At 36.5% G+C, this 26,219-nt stretch overlaps 2 protein-coding genes across 3 annotated transcripts in view; one reads left to right on the top strand and one right to left on the bottom strand.

Moving 5' to 3' along the window:
* lmbrd1 (LMBR1 domain containing 1) overlaps window positions 1–4,441 on the top strand; it is a 109,138-nt gene extending 104,697 nt beyond the window's left edge. For both annotated transcript variants that reach the window (XM_051916335.1, XM_051916334.1), the window contains 2 exons: window positions 2,382–2,473; window positions 3,562–4,441. In XM_051916335.1, the coding sequence (XP_051772295.1) occupies window positions 2,382–2,473; window positions 3,562–3,672 (203 nt within the window). In that variant the 3' untranslated portion in view covers window positions 3,673–4,441. The remainder of the gene's footprint in view (window positions 1–2,381; window positions 2,474–3,561) is intronic.
* The window catches only part of adgrb3 (adhesion G protein-coupled receptor B3), a 271,133-nt gene that overhangs the window by 34,996 nt on the left and 209,918 nt on the right, over window positions 1–26,219 (bottom strand). The window lies entirely within an intron of this gene.

Below are 26,219 nucleotides of genomic sequence, written 5' to 3'. Positions count from 1 at the left end.
GCAGAGGTGGTGAACATCGGTCCTGGAGAGCCACAGTCCTGCAGAGTTTTCCAACCTTGATCACACCTGAACAAGCTAATCCAGGTCTGAAGGGTTACTAGAAAGCTACAGTCAGAGCTGAAGCTGAACTCTGCAGGACTGAGGCTCTGCAGGACTGAGGCTCTCCAGGACCGGAGTTCACCACCCCTGCCATATAGTTACATTTTACCACGGTCGTGAGGTGATATGCGTGGTTTTACCTATGGTTATCATGATCTAAATGTATGATACTATGGATGACCAATGGTTAATTTAAATAAAAGTCCTGAGTCAAACTGTCAGAATATTGATAATATAAAATTGTGGTTAAGATTTTAGCAGAAATATTAAATTTGCTACCATTTTTGTTGACATAAATTTACATCTACATCCCAACTCAAGCTACTGCTGTATATTCAAACCAAGCTACTGTCAAATTTTCATTTCTAAGAGACAAAAAATGTAATATGATTAATATTGCAGCTTGCACGGCAAACTGTGCTGAAGATACATGCCTTCAAAGTCAGGCAAACCTGTTTCATGATTTGAAACAATATCACCCGTTAGAACATGGAGAAACAAAGAAATTAATTTTTCTATTAATTTATTTATTTTGTTAAGAAAAAAGACTGAAAAGGGATTTTACTTGAGTTTACTCGTCTATTTTGATGTAGAATTTTTTTTTAATCATTATAAATAAGTGTTTTGAATATTCTACTTCAGATTTGTGAAATTAACAATTAACTGTCTACTTTCACTCAGGAGCAGAAATCTGCCTTTAAGCTTAAAAGAAATAAAGATTTTATATTTGTCATGATAATTATCGATACTGGCTGATATGAAAAATGTTATTGTAATAATTTTTTGGCCATATCACCCAGCACTAATGTGGCTGATGATGTTGTCGAATTGTTTTTAAAACAGATGAAATTCATCAAACATCCATTATTCACATTTTTTTTTTTCTTTCTTTCACTCTTTTATTGTTTTTGGGTTTGTTCACCTAAGGATTCAGGCATCACATGGTAAATCTTCTTTGAGACAAGGTTTTTTTTTTTTTTCCAAAGTGTATTTAAAAAAATAATAATTCAGTTCAAATATACTTAGGCTTCTTACAGCGATAAATATGTTTTTTAGAAGACCTAACAGTTATTTAGTTAAATAAAATTACATTTATTTGTAGGGCTGCACGATTAATCAAAATAAAACCGAAATCGCAATTTGGCTTTTGGCGATTATTCATAGGCAGTATATTAAACCAACTGAAATAAATAACTGCGCTGCGTGTTTCAGAGTGACCCACGATCCACCGATTGCAAAAGTAATATTTCTTATTTTGTTTTTTAATAATTTTTATATTTGTATTTAATATTAATACTACTACTAATTATTATTATTATTATTATTATAGCAATATTGATATATAATCACAGAATTTTGGCCAAATTGTGCAGCCCTACAAGCTCAGCAAACCTGGAGTTTGTTTTAATCGCATGTTAAATCGCGATCACAACTAGTTTTTTTTTTTTTTTTTTTCCTCAAACCATGAAGCCTATTTATTGGAACTTTTACTGATAAATATTTTTCTTCTCTCTGCATTTGTCCAAATGTTGGCTATTTTGGCTTGCCAAGCAGCATCTAAATATTTGTTTGTCATTTTTATCCCAATGTCTGTTATGGTTTTCACTGATTCCCTCTTCATTTTCTATGACATGGTCATCAGCTTGATGCCGGTTTTCTGGTCAGTGTGACAGGTTAGCTTGAGGCGGCTCTAGCTAAGAGGTTCTCTCATGCATTTAATTGAAAGGCGGCGTGTTGTTAGCACAAACCTGCAAAGCGTGGCTGGTGCAACACAAGACTGTGCCGGCAATTACTGTGTCACGCTCTTTGATGAGTACACGTACCGTTGTGCATGTGTGATTACTTTCCCTCGCTCTGCATGGCGGCGGGGTAAAGACTGACCTACTGACCTTCTGACTCTGCAAACACATTAGCGTTTGCTTATACCTATTAGACTTACATTAAAGCAGGGACCTGAGCTGTATCTAGGGACCAGAATACAATTTTAATATATTTTTAAAATGTAATTTATTCCTGTAATGGCAAAGCTGAATTTTCAGCATCATTACTCCAGTCATCAGTGTCACACCATTCTTCAGAAATCATTCTAATATGCTGATTTGCTGCTCAAGAAACATTTCATATTATTATCAATGTTGAAAACCGTTGTGCTGCCATGATATTTTGTTTGAAACCATAACTTTCATAAATAGAAAGTTCAAAAGAGCAGCATTTATTTGAAATAGAAATATTTTGTAACATTTTAAATTAAAGGGCTGTTTTCTTCACATTTTGTTTTACAGACCAGTGCACAGTAACAAGATCATACCTGTTCCTGCACAAGTTTTGGTTCTTCAGCACCATCTACTATTTTGGCAACTGGGCTTTCCTTTTGGTAAGTTCATGAATTTGCTAAAATTTTCCTTTTTTAAATGACCTGCTTCATTATTTGAACTGTAGGAAATTATACACTGATCAGGCATAACATTATGACCACTTTTCTGATATCGTGTTGGTCCCCTTTTGCTGCCAAAACTGCCTGACCCTTTGAGGCATGAACTCCACTAGACCCCTGAAGGTGTGCTGTGGTATCTGGCACCAAGATGTTAGCAGCAGATCCTTTAAGTCCTGTAAGTTGTGAGGTGGGGCCTCCATGGATCAGACTTGTTTGTTCAGCACATCCCACAGATGCTCGATTGGATTGAGATCTGGGGAATTTGGAGGCCAAGTCAACACTCGTTGTGCTCCTCAAACCATTCCTGAACCATTTTTGCTTTGTGGCTGGGCGAATTATCCTGCTGAAAGAGGCCACAGCCACCAGGGAATACCATTTCCATGAAAGGGTGTACATGGTCTGCAACAATGCTTAGGTAGGTGGTACGTGTCAAAGTAACATCCACATGGATGGCAGGACCCAAGGTTTCCCAGCAGAACATTGCCCAAAGCATCACACTGCCTCTGCCGGCTTGCCTTCTTCCCATAGTGCATCCTGGTGCCATGTGTTCCCCAAGTAAGTGACGCACACGCACCTGGCCATCCACGTGATGTACAAGAAAACATGATTCATCAGACCAGGCCACCTTCTTCCATTGCTCCGTGGTCCACTGTTGGTGCTTTTGGAGGTGGACAGGGGTCAGCATGGGCACCCTGACTGGTCTGCGGCTATGCAGCCCCATACGCAACAAACTGCGATGCACTGTGTATTCTGACACCTTTCTATCAGAACCAGCATTAACTTCTTGAGCAATTTGAGCTACAGTAGCTCGTCTGTTGAATCGGACCACACGGGCCAGCCTTCGCTCCCCACGTGCATCAGTGAGCCTTGGCCGCCCATGACCCTGTCGTCGGTTCACCACTGTTCCTGCCCTGGACCACTTTTGATAGATATTGACCACTGCATAATAAAACATCATTACAAGAACCTACATATCCTGAGAGTAGTAGTATTGGCCCTAATGTGTCTTTTGTTGTGTTTCGTTGCAGGTCTTTCTCATTGGTTTGGTTGTTTCCTGCTGTAAAGGGAAGAAATCCGTGATTGAAGGGGAAGTTGATGCAGATGATTCAGATCTCAGTGATGATGAATATGTACATTAACTCCTGGTGTAGTTACTACTTATGTCCTGTTTTAACTAGGTTTGGTTGCCAGTCAGAACTGAGATGAAAAAATTATAAAACAGTTTTCTATCTTCTCACAACTCATCTTTCATTCGTCGTTCAGAGAGAGAGAGAAATATTGACGCTCTATAAGAGTCAGTTGAATGTGTTATGATGCCAAATAGATTTTGTGTCACTAGAGGAGTTGTCATGTTTAACTGATAGCAGTAGTCTGATATGCTAACCCATCTCTACTACTGACCCTTACTACTAACTAAGGGTTTATGTGCATGTTATTTTGCATTGCTGTCTGAAATCATCAAATAAGATTTACTCTCTAAAGACGACAAAATTTAGTTTGAAATAAGTTAAAAAGGTACAATTTTTTTTTGTTGATTTACATAAAAGGGTTGAGATTCATATGCTGATTTATTTATTAAGATTTTTTTTAATGCTGTGCATATCTGTGTTTTTTTCTTCCCAAGTGTTTCTGACGTGTGCTTTCTTTAATGTTACTTAAATCTCTGAGGTTGAATTACTGTCATACTGCTTGTGGATTTATTTCACATAAATTTTTATTTTGGATTGTACTTAAAATGACAGGAGAACTTGCAAAGTTTTAGAGAACTGACGCAAGATCAAAAAGTGTGTCAAAATGTATTTATCATATAGTATTGGCCTGTTTTGCAGTTTTTCTGAAATTAATGTTTCTTTTGAAAGATGATCCATTAATAAAGACTAAAAACAATATAACTTGTTTTAAAAAGAATACAGTGGCTTTATTGTAATTTATAATTAATAAAATAATTTAGAAGATTGATTAAAGGGTTAGTTCACCCCAAAATGAAAACTCTGTCATCAGTTACCCTTGTGTCGTTCCAAACCGTAAGACTTTTCAGTTTAGCATAACTGATGTGTGCGTTGATGAATGTTTATATCTGAATAAAAGCCTAAATTAAATCTGCTCATCATATAAAGCGATTGTATCTCTTCATAAAAATTGGCCTAAACTGCTCAATTCATATGGATTAGTTTTACGATCTCTTTATGAACTTTTTGAAACATCAAAGTGGTAGTTGTGTGGACTGTCAATAGAGGGAAAGAAAATTCTTAGATCTCTCAAAATATATTCATTTGTGTTTCAAAGATGAACGAAAATCATATGGTTTGGTACAACATGAGGGTGAGTAAATTATGCCAGAATTTTAATTTTTGGGTGAACTGTCCCTTTAATGTTAAATAGAAATATTTGTCGATTTACAGATACGCAATCATTTATATTGTCAGAAATAACTACAGTTCATTCCATATTTAAATGACCAAACGGCGTAGAGCTTATGCGATATTTCTTCAATCTTTGTAGAATAAACTACACAAAACAGTCATTTTTTGAATGAGGCAAATAGCAGATGTGATGAACCGGTTCAAAAGAACTTCTGAGAGACTACACTCGAATCAGTGATAATATGGCTGACTCAAATGAGCCTAAAACTATGGGCTGCATCTGAAACTTAAAAATGCTGCCTTCGGAGGACCCATTCCAAGGCAGGAAGGCATCAGTGCACGTCTGAATCCATTGGTAGCTTCACTTCCTGTCTCCTGAGATGCTTTCATCGAATTTTGAAGGCTGCATAGATGTATCCTTTGCTGCCTTTGATATCCCACACTCCTGTGCTTTTCATTCATAGTTGAGCTAGAAAGATAAAGATGGCGTCTGAAAGTTGCGGTTGCTGGTCAGTTTGTGTGTAAATGTACGTTTTTGACCGTTTTCCACTTCTGATGTCATTTCTAGCGAGAAATTACTATTGTAGTAATTAAATATTTGCATAGTTACCACCAAAACTCACTCTATTTTGCTGTAGATCATTTAACCATTGTGCTGCCTCAGAAATTTTGAAACTTTCTCTGAAAAAGTTTTGTGATGTACCTTCCTGCGCAAACGCTGCCTGCAAGGTCATTACTTATATGGCTGATTTATACTTCTGTGTCGAATCTGCCATGTAGCCTGCCTGACTTGCACCTCTCCAAAAATGTAACAATGCCTCAATTCTACACAGACAGCAAGTGCTGTAATTGGTCTGCTAGAACCCCTCCATCAGGCCAAAAAAAAGGATGCGGACAACGACACAGAAGTATAAATGAAAAACCGACATGTAGCCTACGGCGTAGGTCCCAGAAGTAGGTTATACATCAGCCTTAAAGCCGCGGTCACACCAGACTTTGAACGTGCAAAACTTCATCTGATGCTGCAACGGTCGTGATTCAACATATATAGTAATACATTCAAAATGTAAAAATATACAACCTACTCGACTTGCAAAAATATAATTCTTTTAATTTAGTCAAGAGGTCATGCCGTGACTAATTGATCTTCTACTGGTCGCACGTTTTCACGTGATGCGAATGCACAGATCAGAGTGCACCAAACTTGAACTTTGGAACGCAGCGAAATGCGAAACTTTTCACACGAGTCTGAAGCATTCGCAATCAAGCCCCCCCCCGTTTCTCTTGAAGCCAATACGGAGGTGAATTAAACTGCAATTCATTAACTGGCCGCTAGGGACAGGCTCCAAAAGAGAGCAGAATCTCATTGAGCCCCATGTTAAAATGCCCAACTTTACAGCAGAAAAAAAACATGTTTACAACCTGGTACAAATTGTGGTTTTGGTCTATATAGCTAATTTTGCCCTTCATGACAACTGTGAGGGGGGTGAATTTGTTTATAACTTGACCGTTTAAATTATATTAAGCCTTAAAGTTCTGCATAATTAAGGGCGTGGTCACTTGAGTGACAGGTGGATTGCCGCTGCTGTCACCACTAGCCGTTTGTCTGCTGCCGTCACATCACCTCAGCTCCACCCACGTCCCGCCTCTTTGCCCATTTTCTGTTATCCGGGAGTTACGCCCGGTGACGCTCTTCAGAAACCTACGGGTGATGTCACGGACACTATGTCCATATATTTTTTTTACAGTCTATAGTATGAATGGAAGTCAGTGGGACGAAAAGTGCAGTGTGACCGCACTGCAGCAAGGCAACAAGCCAGCTGCCTAAGTTTTCGGGCGCAGCCCTAGTGATCTCTGCTTTTTAGCAAGGAAATGCTTGAACCAGTTTGATCAGTTTGTTGGTTGAATTCAACGTACATGGAAATAGCATGAATGTTACACTGATGGCAAAATGCCCATATATATAATGAATGCAGTGTTTGTCTGCATATGGCTTTATTTAAATTTATACAAAATCAAATAGCATTTTCCCCTTTTCCCACGAAGTTAGAATATAACGAGTTATGCAGTGACGTTATTGCGTGCTGACGTAAAAAGAACAACAAAACATTTTTATTGAAACAAACTGTTCATAAGAATCAGATTCGGAAGATGCAGAATTCTCATCAACACTGCAATAGCCTATGCTCAGAATTGTTAATCGTTTATTTTTAATCCGGTTCATGGACCATCCAAACAAACTAACCGACTGACTTAAATTTCCCAACGCATTTATGAGAAAGAGAACATTTGCGAGTTAAAGGGATAGTTCACCCAAAAATGAAAATTTGATGTTTATCTGCTTACCCCCAGGGCATCCAAGATGTAGGTGACTTTGTTTCTTCAGTAGAACACAAATGATGATTTTAAATTCCAACCGTTGCGTTCTGTCAGTCATATAATGCATGTCAATGGGAACTCCATCTATAAGAGTAAAAAAAAAAACACGCACAGACAAATCCAAATTAAACCCTGCGGCTCGTGACGACACATTGATGTCCTAAGACACTAAATGATCGGTTTGTGCGAGAAACCGAACCGTATTTATATAATTTTTCACCTCTAAAACACCACAATGTCCAACTGCCTTGCGCATCCGGCTGGTGAGGTCTGAACGCGCTCTGACAACGGAAGTAATGTCTCGCACTCATTGAAGTATAAGCGCGAGACATCACTTCCGTCATCAGAACGCGTTTTCAGACAGGCAGTTGGACATAGTGGTATTTTAGAGGTGAAAAATGATATAAATACTGTTCGGTTTCTCGCACAAACCGATCGTTTCGTGTCTTAGGACATCAATGTGTCGTCACGAGCCGCAGGGTTTAATTTGGATTTGTCTGTGCATGTTTTTTTGACTCTTATAGATGGAGTTCCCATTGCCATGCATTATAAGACTGACAGACCACAACAGTTGGAGTTAAAAATCATCATTTGTGTTCTACTGAAGAAACAAAGTCACCTACATCTTGGATGCCCTGCCTAAGCAGATAAACATCAAATTTTCATTTTTGGGTGAACTATCCCTTTAAACTTTGATCCTTCAAAGCAGCAAATCATAAATAGCACCAAAGAGATTAAATAATCTCACACCCGGATTTAAAAAGAGTTGAAGACCCTAAAACCCACATTTAAGGTCAGAAATACTTCATTGCTTATTTCAGTATTTATTCTGCACAAATACAGGCTGCCTAGCATTGTTTTCTCAAAAAGTTTTGACGTAAATCTGATCGTTCAATGAGTTGACATGGAGAAGAGAGATATACTAGATGCAAAGTTTTGTGTTGAATATTATTTTGTTTACTCATCGATTTGGATTTAATTACTCTCTGTTGTAAGATAAGATTACTTTGTCTTTATTCAGAGCTAGAATCAATACATCTGCAAACAACTGTGTAAAAGTGTTTGTAGATCAGCAGTGTTTACCCTCACTGACATTCTCACAGTTAGGAATAAAACTGAAGAGCAAAGCAGACTGTGCTGCTCATAGTCGACAGTGCTCACATACTGAGAGCTGCTTGAGTTTGTGCGCATGACTGTGTTTGTGTGCTTATCATGTTCTCACCTGGACCAGATGTTCATATGATTCATGGCCCACGAAGACACACCAGACTCTCTTAACAGATGGTGCAGTCTTTGGAAAGAAAACAACAACTAATTTTCTCAAACTTGCTTATATAATTGACCAAGAAAGAAGGGGATGATGACAGTGTAGTTACTAGCAACTGTCAGTGCGATGTTAAAATATGGGGGAACTGTCAGGGCCCTCTAGGCCCTTAGAGAGGGCCTAAACTATTGTAAAAATATTTACAAACTTTTTAATAACAGTTTTAAACTTTTTAAATAAAAAAGTCATCAGTTCTAAAGTTATTTTTGGAATTCAAAATTCCTTTTGAGGGAAAAAACCCTTAAAAATCTGCCTATTCAGTTTGTGTTGTGTCAGTCATTTTCTCCATATTAGAATTTTTCCACCTAACGCTTTCCATTCTGTGATTGGTGATCCAGCTATGAAATTACAGAGGGCCAAGCAAAAGCAAGTCAATAGCTGTGTCCCAATTCAGAGGCTGCATCCTTCAAAGCCTGCATTCGAGGGCCGATTGCATCACAGTGGCGTGGCGAAGGCTGTCCTAATTCAAATGCTCTTTTAAAGGGTTAGTTCACCCAAAAATGAAATTTCTGTCATTAATTACTCACCCTCATGTCGTTCCAAACCCGTAAGACCTTCGTTCATCTTCGGAACACAAATTAAGATATTTTTGATGAAATCCGAGAGGTATCCAATGCCTCTATATAGCAATTTAATGACCACTTTCAAGGTCCAGAAAGGTACTAAAGACATCGTTAAAATACTCCATGTGACTGCAGTGGTTCAACCTTAATTTTATGAAGTGACGAGAACACTTTTTCTGTGTCACGTTCAGTTGTTTACGTCCATCGCTTCCAGGTTCTACGTCTGAACGCCGACTCCGTATTGGCCGGCTCCTGGGTCAGCATCACATGCATGCATTGTGCTGCTCACATGAACAGCACCGGCCAATAATTAGCCGGCCTTCTGATGTCAAACCTGGAAGCGTTGAATGTAGACAGCATAAGAGAATGACACAGAAGAGAAGATATTGTTGAATGAAGTAATTAATTCTGTTTTGTTTTTGTGCACAAAAAGTATTCTTGTTGCTTCATAACATTAAGGTTGAACCACTGCAGTCATGTGGACTGTTTTAACAATGTCTTTAGTACCTTTCTGGACCTTGAAAGTGGTGGTTATATTGCTGTCTATGGAGGAGTCAGATACCTCTTGGATTTCATCAAAAATATCTTAATTTGTGATCCGAAGATGAACGAAGGTCTTACGGGTTTGGAACGTCATGAGGGTGAGTAATTAATGACAGAATTTTCAGTTTTGGGTGAACTAACCCTTTAAATGCAGCCTCCAAATGCGTCCTTTGTTTCCCGTGAAATGAAAGAGAAAGATGGATCCTTCGCGGCCTTGCCTACCCCAGAATTCACTGATGACATTGCCGAATTACACTTTAAAACTTAGGTATTGGGTTTCAGCTTACTCAAATATCTAATGATACAAATGAAAAACTAAAAATAAATACCTTCAGCAATTAAAATGTTAACTTATATCTTACTAAGATGTGATTTTATATAGTTTACTCTTTATTATATACAGAAATGGACCATGGTGAACATATTTAGACAGTTCGTGAACCCTGTTTTGTTTTCAGACAATTTAGTATAACTTTCAAAAAAGTCTAGTACAAACATTACTGCCACTCATCAACGGCAGCTGTCACAGTTGCTGGGTGACGAGAACAATCCTCCGTAGACTAGACTGTCCCATTTAACAACACTTGGTCCGATATTTGTCTTACAAAAACACATTGATTCGCTTCAGAAGGCCTTTATTAACCCACTGGAGTCATATGGATTCATTTTTTATGGATGGATGCATTTTTTTTTTTTTGTCTTCAAAATCTGGGCAGCCATTCACAACCATTATAAACCTTGGAGGACTAAGGATATTTTTAAATATATCTCCAATTGTGTTCTCCCCCCTGAGAACTACCACCATTTGCTCCCCACATACACTTCAAAGACACTTGAGACATTGATCGATCTCAATACAAGAATCAGACATGCGGCCCATAGAAATGGCATCATTTCCACTAATTCATTGACAAATATGATTAAATAAATGAACATTCCCCAGTACATTTTTGTGTATTATTACTGTTTGTATATTGTTCCTTTGTATTTTGTATAGTGTTATGCATGTCTGATGATAGAACTGTTAGATAACGTAGCTCATCTAGTTGTTGTTTCATATCAAATTACTCCTTGTTTAACGACTCACACTTTGGTGGACATCACCATCTCATAGAATGCATTGTATGTTTGTTATATTTATCAGAGTATAAATGGACGCAAACTTCTAGCTTACTCAGCTCATGCAAATGAGGTCACTTTCAAACAAAGAATCTCTAGAGAATTGCATCTTTCTCATTGATCAAGCCAAAACTCAAAGTGTGACTTCTGTTCACGTGAGACCTCAGCCACCCAGGCCGGCGCAGCCCGGATAGCAGGCCTCACTCACTTCAAGCCATGCACAACTTCCTCGACAACAGGGTTGAATTAACAGCGCAAGTTCATCATCATTTCCTCATTCAACGCAGAAGATATTGATTACAACTTCAGCACCATCGGACCAAACCATCAACAATTTCTCCTGAGCCTGCAGATCCGGACGCTCCTCAACAGCCAAGGCATTTGCAAGTATCATACATTTGAACACTAAACGGTGATTTAGTATTAAGTTTGTGAACCCCTTTGTTAACAAAGGTGCTTTATAGTGAGAAACTGATGGTTCTTCTAGCTGGTTAAATGACTCTTTTCATAGCTCCTTTCCCGTTATGCTACGGTTCAAATTCATTTCCACTCTCTCATTTCCTATGTATGCGTGAATTGTATGTCTATGTGTGTTTAGTCTAGCTATGTGTTCGTGATTTAGTTAAATAAAACTTGTGTGCGCATTCTTGCGAGTTGATTCTGATCTGCTTATCAACCAATATTACTGATAACGATTACAAACACAGCTACATGCTAAGAAAGCGTTATTTTTCTGTGGCCATGGAAAATACCCTTTCTGAAGAGTTGATAGACGATCAATACTGAGTGTTCGCTGGCCAAACAGATTGTAATATTAATTCAGCTACATCAAATTAATTCGATTAACTGATTCAAATATTTATAATTATAACGAGTTATGTTTAATTATTCCTATTTCCCCTTTTGAGCTAATTCATAATAACAAAATAATACAATCATAAAAACTGCGTGTAATTATACTGTTTTATAAGTAGTTTATGACAGTAATATATTTACATAAGTTTAAGATAATTAACATACACCAATTATTATTGTGCTTAATTAACAGTTTAATACATCCTACAAATAATATTGAGCAACAATATTGGGGGGGTGGGGGGGGGTTAATATCATGAGAAACATCTTTTTTTAATTCTGAAATGTATCTTTTTTTGTTATAAAAGAATGATTCCGCATTCACTTTGAAAGACACAGTGAACTTTAAAAATGCAGGAAGCGATGAGACAGACATCTTTTTTTATCCGTTCTCTTCATTTATCTTTAAGTGGAATATATACTCTTCTTCCCCAAGGCGGAAGAAAAGATCTTTCTCATGCACCAGGGTGTTTTAGACCCAAGAATAAGGCGGTCTTTTGGGTCAAGGGGATTTTCCAAACAATACTTTAAAAGCAGTTCTGCTCTGACTGATTTACTGTTGAAAGAGAGTCACAGACTGTGTGCTGTTGTTGAAAGTAATTTCACAATCACACACTCCCACTGGATTTCCTGTTTGCCTTATGTTCTTACAAACTGACTGCATAAAGCAGCATTGATTTGATGAGATTGAATTATGTTATTAAATACATTCATTTTGTTCATCTGTAGACATCATAATTTATTTATTTATTTATTTTTTGCAATCTTCAGCACAGTAGTGACAAAAAGTGATGTCCAGAGGGGATATTGGTTTTAAACGACCCTACAAGTTCGATTAAACCATCAAAATATGAGGTAAATATTTGTTTAAATATTTTAAATATGAGGGAAGAACAAAACACTAAACTTGGTTAAGGTATTTATCTGAGAAAATGAGGCAAACTAAAGCTACATTTATGTGTTCATAATTTCTTTGTATTTGGCATGTTTCAATTAACTCCAAGCACTATATGCTTATAAAATTTTTAACAAATTTGAAAAAAGGCTGAAGATGTCAATTTTCCTAAGTCGGACGGACATCACTTTCGGCCACTACTATATACAGTCAACATAACTTAAAAAATGCTTTGCTGTAACTCTTACTGTTGCAATATTTACACATCCAAATACTTTGTCTATCAAAATCATGCAGCCATCTTTTTGTCTCAAAGACAGACGGGGCAGTAAGGAGGATTTCTTTTGCCACTGAAAGAGAATTTAGGTGATGGTTCCTTTGACAGACATCAGACGGCATCAGTGTCAGCGGCTCTATCCTGCAGAACATCGCTGATGCAATAAAAACACTTCTGTCAGATGAGAGATTGAAATGTACATTGCACTGAAACAGAGTTTTGTGGTTTCCCTCTGGATTTTTTATTTCAATCTTAATATTTTATAAGTCGACAGTGGCATGAGATATTGTGCAATTTGTCCTGTAATTTTTGGTTTTGTGCGTTTTAGTCATTTATACAGTAGTTTTCGAGCCTGATGGATGAGTGCTGCTCATGTTTGGAAATATTATTTGTAGGGCTTTTTTATGTTAATTTTATTCTGTTACTTATATTAACAGTATCTGAATGTCTTATTTAGGTAACACTTTACAATAAAATTTCCATAAAAATCGCCACTAACACGGCCAAAATGTACGTGTCTCTACACGTTTTAAAGAAACAAGTTCAAAAATCGCCGCCTTAACGGTGCGTGATGACATTGCTCGCGTTCCGTTTAAAGAGTTTTGGCCCCGTCCGCCTTCCATACAAATATAGCACGTGAACACGCAAACTTTGGCGTGAGTCGTTACTGTTTTGTACAGTCAAGTACACGTTTTTATCGCACCATTGCTTCCGACTCTTTTTTTTTTTTTTTGAATGCTCACCACTGGCAGATTTTAAAGTGGTTTGAGAGAGCATGTGTTGGTAAGTAATCTCAACAAAGTTGTTAGTTACATTTCCAGACACGAGTTGACAAGCAAGCTCTATCTTTGTTATAGGAGTAAAGCCAAGATGCCAAACAACTGAGAGACGACAGAAAATTAAAGATAATTTGAAGAAGGAGGCAGCGAAAGGTACAGTTTCTCTATCAGCATGGATAAAAAAAGGTGAGTTAATCTAAGACTGATAGTTTGCAAAAAGGTATGTGCACAACCTTCAATTTTGTTTAAATCTTTGTTCCAATAATATATAAAATACACACACACATAGGGCCTATACATTTCTGTGGCCAAAAAAAAAAAAGCCAACAAAATAGGCTACTTAATAATAGAAAGTAAATTCGATGTATTCATTAAAATATCAATTTATCTATTTAAAATTGAAATTTAGTAGGCAAAAATGACCAGCCAGAGATGCATGTTGCGGAGGAGGAGAGAGAAGAGGATGAATGTGATATGGGTCAAGGAGTTGAAAAGAAAGCACCAGATACAGACTTTGATGAAGAAAACAACACAGAATATGTTAGTCTATTACAACATAAACATCCAACAAATGTTTAAACAAACTTTAAATTTAAGCATTCATCTCTCTACTCATTTTTTTTCTTTTTGTTGTAATTACTATAATCTATTCATTGAAAAAATAAGTCTATTTCAGTAGTCTTGTATTCATTAAAGGGGGGGGGGGGTCTAATGCTATTTCATGCATTCTGACTCATTTACACTGTTAAAGAGTTGCATTTTTCATGCTAAACATGGCCAAAGATTCAAAACACGTGTTAGATGGATGACGGAGTATTTCTGTGCCAAACTTCCGGTTTCGGACTGGGTTTCAGAGAGTTTTTTTTCTGAGTATGGCCCTTCATCACATAATAAAGGGCGGAATTCCTTGTATAGGCACTTCTCCCTGATAAGCGTGCACACGCACATCACGCAGAGCAAGAGCACGCTCATCAACGCGTTTCGTTCGGGTTACGGAAGCCGGGAGATTTTTCAACAATGGCTGTGTCCCAATTCAGGGGCTGCACCCTTCGAAGGCTGCATGCATCATCGAGGCAGTCTCATTTAAGAAGTAAGAAAGAAATTACAGTATACATCAGAGGACACAGCCTCCGAAATGAGTCGCAGCTCCTGTCACCAAAGGAGTGTGTTTTTGGTTGTGAGGGAAAGATTACCTTTTTCAGCTTAACCAAAGTACCCAGCGTTAAGAGTTGTGCATGTATGTTTGTTTGTTTCTGGAATTTCGGTGATGATTGCATTGTAAATAAGTCCCAGTTTGACGGTGAATTTGCTGATCGCGGGCAGTGAGTAAAAATGCATCAAACGTCTATGTTTTGTTGGCAGTTGGCGTGCAAGTGCATAAAATGTAAACACAAACGTTTTTATTCCCTTTTTATTTATAATGATGTCGCAGCTTGCAGACAATCTCTACGCAAAACCTGCGTGCGCTCGTGACTCTTTAGCTCTGCCCACGGCAGGCACGCCTCCAGGAGCTCGGCTTTTTTCGGAAAGACTTTATCTATCTTTTATAAATATGATAAAACTAAAGACTTTTCGGAGATATGAAGGATGCAATACTACTCTACAGGTACTCAAGATTAACATGAGATTGGTAGAAACTGTGTGTGTTACCTACCCTTTAATTATGAACACAGTCTGTTTGCAATGTCAATAATAAGATTATCTATCAATATTATTATTAGCAATTTACATTTTAGAATTAATCCGTAGTGATAGATGCCCTTTTTTTTTTTTTTTTTTTTTTTTTTACATTTGAGCCCTTGCCCCTGAGAAACTTTCTGCACGTTCCTGCTCCGACACAATCCACGACGACATTAAAAATATACCATCCACTGACGCAGATATCCTTCTCTTGTCTCTACAGAAATTAGCTGTTTAAACAGGACTCATTACACTTCCCTTTACTCTTCCATTTGTCCTGTTGTCGGCAGACTCAAGTGAGTGGAGTATGTCAGATAGTGAATGGGCATCTGTATACTGTATCCAGTGTAGACAGTGTCAGAGATTATAATGGGTTTTGTTTGCTTTTCATGTGACTCAACGCTCCCATTCAGTGTAGGCAAGAGTCAGCCTTTAAGCAACTGAACGCCAGTGGCCGTAGCCTATGGTGCGATGAAGTATAACTATTTGTGCTCTGGAGGCAGTCATATGCAAATGTATTTGCCCGTGTGACTTAGGAAATTAAAGGGGTGGTTGTTTATGATTTCACTTATTTAACTTTAGTTAGTGTGTAATATTGGTGTTTGAGCATTAACAACATCTGCAAAGTTAGGATGCTCAAAGTTCAATTCAAAGCAAGATATTTTCTTTTAAAGAATTCTCTGTTTAAGGACTACAACAAATGGCTGGTAGGGACTACAACGAGCTTCTTCCTGGGTTAGTGACATCACTAACCCTAAAATTTACATAAACCCTGCCCCTGAGAACACGCAACAAAGGGAGTGAGGCCATGTTATTGCAATACAGTACGTAACACAAATGCAATAGCATGTCATAAAAGCAAGATGACATGACAAGTTATAACTGTAATTAAACTAAACTATACCTGTTCTATCTTCATGCAGCGTATTTTCAGTTCCCACACGAGCAATTTATAGATTATCATGACTATATGCTAATCAATGACTTTAAGATAGTTAACTCCACATCAGCTACTTAAAGGGATAGTTCACCCAAAAATGAAAATTCTGTCATAATTTACTCCCCCTCAAGTTGTATGAATTTCTTTTTTCTGTTGAACACAAAAGAAGGTATTTTGAAGAATGTTTGTAACCAAGCAGATCTCACCCCCCATTGACTACCATAGTAGGAAAATAAATACTGAGATCTGCTTGGTTACAAACATTCTTCCTAATATCTTCCTTTATGTTCAAAAGAACAAAGAAATTTATACAGGTTTGGTACTACTTGAGGGTGAGTAAATGATGACAGAATTTTCATTTTTGGGTGAACTATCCCTTTAAATTCATCAACTAACCATTCAGAAACGTCCTGTTGCATTCTACATGTTGTCACTTCTTCTTGAGTCTCTCCATCATTGTTTGACTCCGGTTTGAACATAAAAGGCTGAACGGTTTCGGACATTTTCAGTGAGTCTGCATGAGGTAATCGGAGCTGCTAACACGAGCTCTTGAAACTCCGCCCTCTTCTTGAGAGCAGCAGCTAATTTGCATTTAAAGGGACTCACACAAAAAAATAGCGTTTTTGCTCACCCTCAAAAATTGACAAATTTAACATGCTATAAAAAATGATCTGTGGGGTATTTTGAGCTAAAACTTCACATACACACTCTGGGGACATCAGAGACTTATTTTACATCTTGTAAAAGTGGCATTATATGACCCCTTTAACTAATAGACTTAGAAATTAACTAATTTGAACAAATGAGACCTTGTTGGAAAGTGTTACCCATCTATTTAATATACAGTATAATGTGTGTGTGTGTGTATATATATATATATATATATATATATATATATATATATATATATATATATATATATATAATATATAAACTGTTTTAAATAAATGCTGTTTTTCTAACTTTCTTTCTATTCTAACTATATTAAAAGTATATGAATATCTTAAAGGGATAGTTCACCCAAAAATGAAAATTCTATCATCATTTACTCACCCTCATTTTGTTCCAAACCTGTATGAATTTCTTTGTTCTGCTGAACACAAAGGAAGATATTTTGAAGAAAGTTTGTAACCAGGCTGCTTTAGGCCACCATTGACTTCCATAGTAGGAAAAAAAAATACTATGGAAGTCAATGGTGCCCCAGAATTGTTCAGTTTCCCACATTCTTCCTAATATCTTCCTTTATGTTCAAAAGAACAAAGAAATTTATACAGGTTTGGAACAACCTGAGGGTGAGTAAATGATGACAGAAGTTTCTTTTTTGGGTGAACTATCCCTTTAACTAATATATTGTACTGGACAATGTAGCCTATAGGCTTATGTTTATATAAATTGAAATGTCAAAATAATAAAAATAAAGCATTCAGTCAACAATAAATAATGAAATGAATAATAAAATAATCATTACGATAGGATGTGCCTGAAGCTAAATTATGAATCTGGAAAGGATAACGAATTCTACGTAGCCCCTAAAGGGACATGGTGAAGGAAAAAATGCCATGGGAGGAAAAATATATTTCAATGCTTTTGTGTTCTCTTGCAATTATATAGTTGGGTAATTATATTGTGGGTAATTATATTGTGTATAATTTGCGGTATCAGGGAGCCGCTGTCAGTATGCGGGGTATTGAAATCGCTTTGGAATGCGTGCTTGCTTTTTACTTTTGAATTTGCAATCATGCGTACTCTGTGTATAGGGAGTGGCGGTACTGACCACACATTTTCCAACATAAGATATTTGTCAGTGATGCTCAGGATCTGTTGTGCACCAAATCCTCCAACATCGTTATGTCAGTCATCTCTCCTTACTCTTGTCACATAATAAGTGAAATCTGATGTGCTGTAAATGTGACCAACTACCACAGCAAACCTGACCATGTCCCTAGGGGCTCCGTACAATGTGTTAGGCTATTCATTTTCTGTGCCTGTACGAATTCGGAATTATCTCAAAGGTGGACACCCAACTTAATATGTGATGATATATGATTAATATTTATGATATGTAAAAGTCAGCCAGCTATTCATTATCATGTTAATTATTGTGCCTTTAGCCCCAACAGCAGGGGTGCCTTTTACCCCAAATACCATACTTTTACATATTCTTCAGTTATTTAAAAAAATGTTCATTTAATCACCTTGAACAAAACTGAAAAACATTAACAAGACCTTTGTCTCAAAATATAGACAATAATTTTATCGATTCTCATTTGCTACATAAATCTACAACATTTTTTTGCATTGCTTTCGGCAATCACGTCAAGGATCAGACAAATTTCCATGCACATTATCAAAAGCGGTTGTGAAGAAAAGTGCTGAGCTAGTGGTTTAAAAGAGAATAAAGTCAAATGCGCATTTTACACAGGTGCGCTTTTAGCCTTGTTGTCCGAGATAGATATACATATATATATATATATATATGTACATACATACATATGGAACAACGAGGCTAAAAGTGCACCGGTGTAAAATGTACATATATATACATATACACCATGTGCAGAATTATTAGGCAACTTGATTTTCTGATCATATTTTTTTTCCAAGCACATTTGACAAATTCCAAACCACATCAATCTTAACTACTATTAGTTTTGTATTTAATCATATATAAGTTATATATAATTGTTCATGAAGGCTGGAAGTGAAAAATATATTATATTCAGGTGTGCATAATTATTAGGCAGGTTTTCTTTTACAGGCAAAATGAGAGATTTAACTCAGATGGTGATCTTCCAAAACGTACTGCCAGATACTGGAAGATAAATTCTTCAAACAGTGGTACAAGAGGATGTGGTGCTGGTCCTTCAAGAGTCACTCTCAATCCGTCTGTCTATAAAGCCTATATAAAAAAAAAAAAAAAAAAACTAAAAAAAATCAGAATTCATATATTTTACAACACTTCAGCTTGTAATTCTTATTAAGTGGGGGTCAGTTTTTAGGATTCTTTACCTAACCTAAGTCTCTCAGATCCTGACACCTCGCACTTCTGGTGACTCCAGGTAGGATGCAGTTCTGGAAAATGGTGGCGCTGGAGACTAAAGGGTTCCTGATGCTTTCACACTTAATTCTTCTGCAGTTAACGTGTCTTTTCTTCTCCACCTGTTTTTGTCTGACCCCGCTGACCCAATGAGCATTTTGCTGTCCAATGGTCATGCCTTAACTTTGCAATTTCTGGCATTGCATTAGTACTGCATCCCTCTCATGGGCATTTAATAATTTTTGACTTTTTAAATTTTTGACTCTTTTTTTTTTGGCTCATTTTGCCTGTAAAAGAAAACCTGCCTAATAATTCTGCACACCTGAATAAAAGGCGTTTTTCACTTCCAGCCTTCATGAACAATTATATATCACTTATAAATGATTAAATACAAAATTAATAGTAGTTATTAAGATTGATGTGGTTTGGAATTGGTAAAATGTGCCTGGAAAAAAATATGATCAGAAAATCAACTTGCCTATTAATTCTGCACACGGTGCTTATACTTCGACTTATATTTCAAATAAATGCTATTATTTTTAGGTTTCCATTCATCGAACAATCTTTAAAACTCACGGTTTACACAAAAATATTAAGCAGCACAACTATTTTCAACATTGATAATAAAAGTACAAAGATCATCATATTAGAATGATTTCTGAAGGATCATGTGACACTGAAGACTAGAATAATGATGCTGAAAATTCAGCTTTGACAAATTACATTTTAAAATTTAAATAGAAATGAATAGAAAATATTATAATAGTATTATTTCAAATTGTAATAATTTCACAATATTATTGTTAAAAAAACATCTTGAAATCTTAAAAAAAAAACATTTGATAGTTAAGTTAAATTAATAGTACAGTAAAAAATCTGCTTTATCCTCCTGATATTTTATTTATATGTTATGCTATGTCCTCTGTAAATAAAATAAGACATGAATAGACATGAAAAGGCAAAAACAATGGGATTTTTTTTAAATCACCAATACATTTTTAGGTTTCATGACTTTTTATACCAAACTTTGTATAAAGATGATTCTCAACTATGTTATGAAAGATATAACAGAATGATTTGATATACCATTTTGCTTTATGCAATAAAATGGCCATAAACGTGTTTTCCCATTATATACAATGTATCTATACACTGTATCTAATTTGCATATTCATGTGTTTTTGGGGCAATATGTAATGAAAAAAGAAGTGTAATAATTGGCAAAATTTTCATAATAATATCTAAAATTTCATAGGAAGATATATAATTTCTTTCCATATTCACACAAATGCGTAATAAACATGCTTTAAGTCCTGGTGTCCTCTACAGTGGACATGTGAAATCAATGTCCCGTTTCAGAAACAGAAACAGAAAGTTGTATTTTGATTTGCAACTCCATAACATTTTCCTGAGATGTTGATTTATGACAAAAAAATTGAAAATTAGTCAGATTTAAATGATAATTACAAAATATTATCATATTTCCATAAGCGTGTTAAATTTAATCACTAAATTAATGTCAGTCATTTTTAAAGACCGAGAGGGAGTGGTAATGGTGAAACCTCCAAACATTTGATATCTCTGAAAAGCCCTGAATGTGCTCTTTACAGGACATCCAGACTTAAAACTGTGACATGTAAGGTCTCAGAGAAATTCGCTAAAACGTGATGTCCTCTACAGGACAAAACTCCATAGCTGGGTGTCAGGAGGATATCGATGCTGATATTTGGTATGACAACCACCATGTTGTCACATGAACAAAAAAATATTGCACCAGCACTATTAAGAGACAAGTCACAATTTAACTTGCACACAAAGGTACCAATATCAGTATAGTCATTAAATAACTGATTCTAGATCTGTTGTTTTATACAGTGTGTGCAGGTGTCACTGCACAGAGGAAACTGAGTGTATAACCACAGCTTGTGTGAGTGGTTAGACATGTTGTTTAATGGAAGCCAGTCCTCAAGGATGTTCTGGAAATAGGCAGTCAATGCTGTAGTAATATGTCTGTGTGTGTGTGCTTGTTTGTTCTTGTGCTCTGCTCTCGGCTCTCTCGGCATGTTAACCTCTCTGCCCTTTTTCCAATGGGAGTCACTACAAACGCTCCCATTGAAAAACATTTGGGTCTGTCTAGTTGAGCTGTTAACATGATCAGTTTCAGCACAAACTGATAGTTACAAAGAGACTTCCCTCTAACATCTCTGCTCTGCTGTTCCTCTTTTATGGCTGCTACAAGTCTCATAGGAAGGCTCAGACTTTACGGGTAAACATTTGTCTGTATCAAGTGTGTGATCTGCTGTAATACGCTATATGGTCCATAAATGACAAAATCCACTATCATATCTGCACTCTGGTGCTGGTAAACTCAACAAACTCAAATAAACCTGCCGGAATGTTAAGACATTGAAATAGGAGCTCTGGATGCACTTAATCATATTTAAAGCTTCTTAAATGGAAAAATTCAGGCAAAAAATTTTTTTTTTAATTATTTACTCACCCTCATGTGGTTCAAAACTAGTATGGGAATTAAAAAATATATATATATATTCTAGCCTCTTTATGATACGTTGGAATTCGAGAGCTGGTGCTGTCAAGCTCTAAAACTACAAAAAAGCACCATAAAAGTATTATGAAATTATTCCATCTATAAATATAAATAAAATTAAAGCTGCAAGCAGCGATGAAAGAGCCCTCGCGCCCGGGCTTAGGAAAACAGTGAACAGTGGGCGACATGCATGTAAGCGAGTAAATACAGGAGAATTATGGCCAAGTCATTTCAAAAGTGCCAGACTTCCTGCTGTCAACAGGTGGCACTTTGACTGTTACTGAATATTGCCATGTAGATGACTTCAGGCCAGGACTATTATCAAACATGTGAAGTTTGGAGCAGTTCAGACTTTGTATGCCTGAGTTACAACAACTTCCTGTTTCGTGGCGTTAATCGCATACATTAGCACTTAGCCAAGTGTTGCATGATTTTACATGCTTCTAGTGTGTTTGCTACTTTGTGGCATATTGAAATGTGTTTTCTGGGAGTGAATTACAGTGTAAAGCATGCCATTTTCTGATGCCAGCAGGTGGCGCTATGACTAACTGAATATTGGCAAATAGATGTCTTTAGGCCAGGACTCTTATCACACATGTGAAGTTTGGGGCAGATCGGACACCGTATGCCTGAATTACAACAGCTTCCTCTTTCATGGCGAAACATCAGACTTTGTCAGGCCGCCATGGACACGCCCTTCAGTGAAAACTCTAGATCTTCACAATTTAACATGGCTAAGGCCTTTAGATTAGACTGACCAAATATGATGTTGTTCTGGTTAAATCTGTATGAGGAGTTAATCACAGTGTAAAACATGTCATTTCCTGTTGCCCGCAGGTGGCGCTATGACCGTAACTGAATATTGCCATGTAGATGTCTTCAGGCCAGGACTCTTATCACACATGTGAAGTTTGGGGCTGATCCGACTTTGTATACCCGAGTTACATAAACTTCCTTTTTCATGGCGAAACATAGAAATTTGTCAGGCCGCCACGGACACGCCCTCCAGCAAAAACTCTAGATCTTCGCAATTTAACGTCACAAATGCCTTTAGATTAGACTGACCAAATATGATGTTGATCTGATAAAAGCTCTAGGAGGAGTTCGTTAAAGTACAACGTCTGGAAATGTCTGCAAAATTGCACACATTTTGCAGAGAAAATTCAAAATATCTGACTTCCTGTTGGTTTTCAGATTTTGCACCAGGAGACTTTTTTGTAGGGATTGGGCTGTTACATGTGTCTACTGAATTTCATACCTGTATGTGAAACGTGGTGCAAAGGGGCACTTAGTTGAAATATTGTAGGTGGCGCTATAAAGCCATTTTACCACGCCTAATTCTGAGACTCATAACAGACGTAAATTTTCACCACTTCTGATGCGTGTGCAAAGTTTCATGAGTTTTCGAGCATGTTTAGGCCCTCAAAAATACGATTCATTTGGGAGAAGAATAAACGGAGCAATTCCAATAGGGTCCTCACACCATCGGTGCTCGGGTCCTAATAATGAAAGTGTAAATAATGAAAATAATTGTTATTTACTGAAAACCTTGATATCTGCACTAGATCATCTTTGCAATGTCCGATGTGGGAATTAATCATTTTTAGTTAGATCTTTTCAATGAATTGGTTGATCTAGTTCATAAAGTTCATTCCAGGTTTGGAACAGCATACGTGTAAGTAGATAATGACAGAATTCATTCATTTTTTTAATTATTCCATCCATCCATTATTCTCTCTCTGAAGTTTTGCATCTAATACACACAACCTGGATTCCAATTAGGGTCTTTTGCTGGTGTAAATCTGCATTGAGCAGGAAGTTTGTGCTGTGAGAGAGAAAGAGGCAGAAAACCCCAGAGAGAGAAGCACTCCTACACTAGCTATTTAAATAATAGACTTGATGGATGAGGAAATAAATATAATTTGGGACATAGAAGGCAGAAAGGCCATTGTATGCAGTAATAGGCTCAAGCACAGACACAATTTCAATCAGTACGAGGTTGAAATGCAAGAGAAATCTGTTGAGTTTATTTAGAAGAGGGTAAAATTGCACTTTTCCTGGTGTCATTTCAAAACTGTACAGCTTTCTTCTGTTTCAAAATGTATCAGTGATAACTGCTCTTGGACACGTCACTGACATGACAAGACATTGGGCTGTGTGATATAGGCTATCGAAATAAAATCTATATTGATATGGCTTGGTGCGATTATGAAATGATAAAGGCTGTAATTTATTTAAATATGCGCTGGGTTTCTGAATAAAAAAGCAAGTGCTTTGTTTGCGAAAAAAAAAAAAATACTCTCCAACACGAGATGGCATAAAAATAAATAAATAAAGAAGTATATCAGTGTTCCTCCTCGGCTAAATTCAATTCGGCCATCAGTTTTTACACTTTAGTGTGGGGGAAAAAAAAAAAAGCGTCAACAATTAAAGATTTATTGTGCACTATAGATAGATTAATTGAATAAAATGTGAGTTTTCACAAGTGTGCCAAAATCACTGAGCTTGCGCTGCACTGACTGACATCTGTGATTATAAAGGGAAAGAGCTGTGCTCGCTTTCTGTATAATTCATACACAAGGAAAGTTATTGTTTTTCATGAGATTTTGTGAGTACTTCATACTTCACCTTGACAAAATGTATTTTTCAACCTAGTGATTTTATAATGTTTGATATTTAGGCTATTCAATAGCGAAACTGAGTGAAAAACTATTACAGGAAATGACTAATATATGCGCAAATAAATGCTACTCTGCCGCCACCTGCTGGTTATAGTGGTAGTTAATGTCTTTTTTATTTTTAAATAAGTGTTTTCTATCAAATGGTGGATTTCCTACATCTTGAAACATTAGGTTTTACAAATGGAGACAGTCTCAGAAGGATGATCAAATAATGTTTGTGGTTATCCAGGGCTCAATGACCGGGCCAGTGGTTCAAATTTTTACTTGCCCTGCCAAAAATTTCACTGGCCCCACAATAAAAAAAAAAAAAAAAAAGTAAAAGAAAAGAAAATGGGCCTATAAAATAAGCCTAGTTATTGTTTTCATTGTTTTTGATACATGTAACCTTAATAAATAAGGTTATGACACCAAAAGATACTAGATTAACTCACTTAAATTTTAAATATTGTTAGACAAGGAAACAGTAAGTAATAAAATAGGAATAAATAACCAAATCACAAGCAACAGCACAAATAAATACAACAGAATAAACATAAATGGAATAAACTGTGCTTTTCAGGGTTTTATGTAGGCTTAAACAAGGAGATTTTCAGGTACAGAAATTGATTAAACTTTATTAAAGTTAATTAGTCAAGAGCAGTTACAGATGCATAAATAATGTTTTGAAATGTTGAAAAATATAAAATGATAAATACTGTTATTTGAAGTTATTTATAAAATGAAAAAATACTTTAAATGTGAAATTGAGATTCATTCATTCAAACAGCTTATTCATTCAGGAAGTGTTGCTCAGAGACGCAAAACAATTCTCTGGACTTTGTTTGGAACTATTTTCGTTGCCGAAATAGAGCGAAACAAGCGATTTGGTGTCTAAAATGTAAGTCACTTAATATAAACTACTTGTTTATTAAACTGTACGTTGTATAAAACCAATATCACATTTGTAATCATGCTTAAATATATTTAGATAAAAATGGCGCTCTTCGTGTAATATTAGTAAACTATATTAAATTATATAAATATAAAAGACATATAAATATGCACGCGCACTAGTCTAACTTACTAGACTTGTGTTACGTAGTGTATGCATGCACTCGATGGGTGTGTTTTTGTTTGGTTTTTGTAAAGTGAGGGACATACTCTTTAATGTCAGATCGTTAAATCAACAATTACGATATCATAGACGATATATATCGCACACCCTACAGCACTGGCCCGATCGGGAAAGTGACAGTTCCGTCAACTGTCCCGAGTGTTGTTCACACTGGCCCCGGGCCATCGGGCAGTCCTTATTGTCAAGCCCTGTCATCACATTAAAAATAATGTTTGAAATGCTGGAAAAATGTTATGTGTGTGTGTCTAATTACAGACACGGCATTTCTCATTCAAGCGGTCCCAATAGCTTAGTCTTTATTGCAATCAATAAAACTAGTTTATTGGCAAATTAGGCAAGTGTGATAACTGCATTAAAATATAAATACAAGATTAAAAATTCAACCATTGATGGTTTTGTGTCGATGTACAGCGAGTACAGAATGGCAGTTCACCGGAAATGCCCAAGCTGGGTTAACGATAACCAGGAAGTAACCGTGCATATGTTCATTTGAGTTCTCTTTAGCCTCTTCTTGCACTTGAATGGTTTGAAATCACTTGAATGTTTAAAGTGGCGAGACCTAAAAACTTTGCAGCTAATCTGTGAATCA

The sequence above is a fragment of the Ctenopharyngodon idella genome, chromosome 13, assembly GCF_019924925.1.
Source record: "Ctenopharyngodon idella isolate HZGC_01 chromosome 13, HZGC01, whole genome shotgun sequence".
Classification (NCBI taxonomy): domain Eukaryota; kingdom Metazoa; phylum Chordata; class Actinopteri; order Cypriniformes; family Xenocyprididae; genus Ctenopharyngodon; species Ctenopharyngodon idella.
The sequence above is the reverse complement of the archived record's forward strand: the minus strand, read 5'-3'. Positions and strand labels throughout refer to the sequence as shown.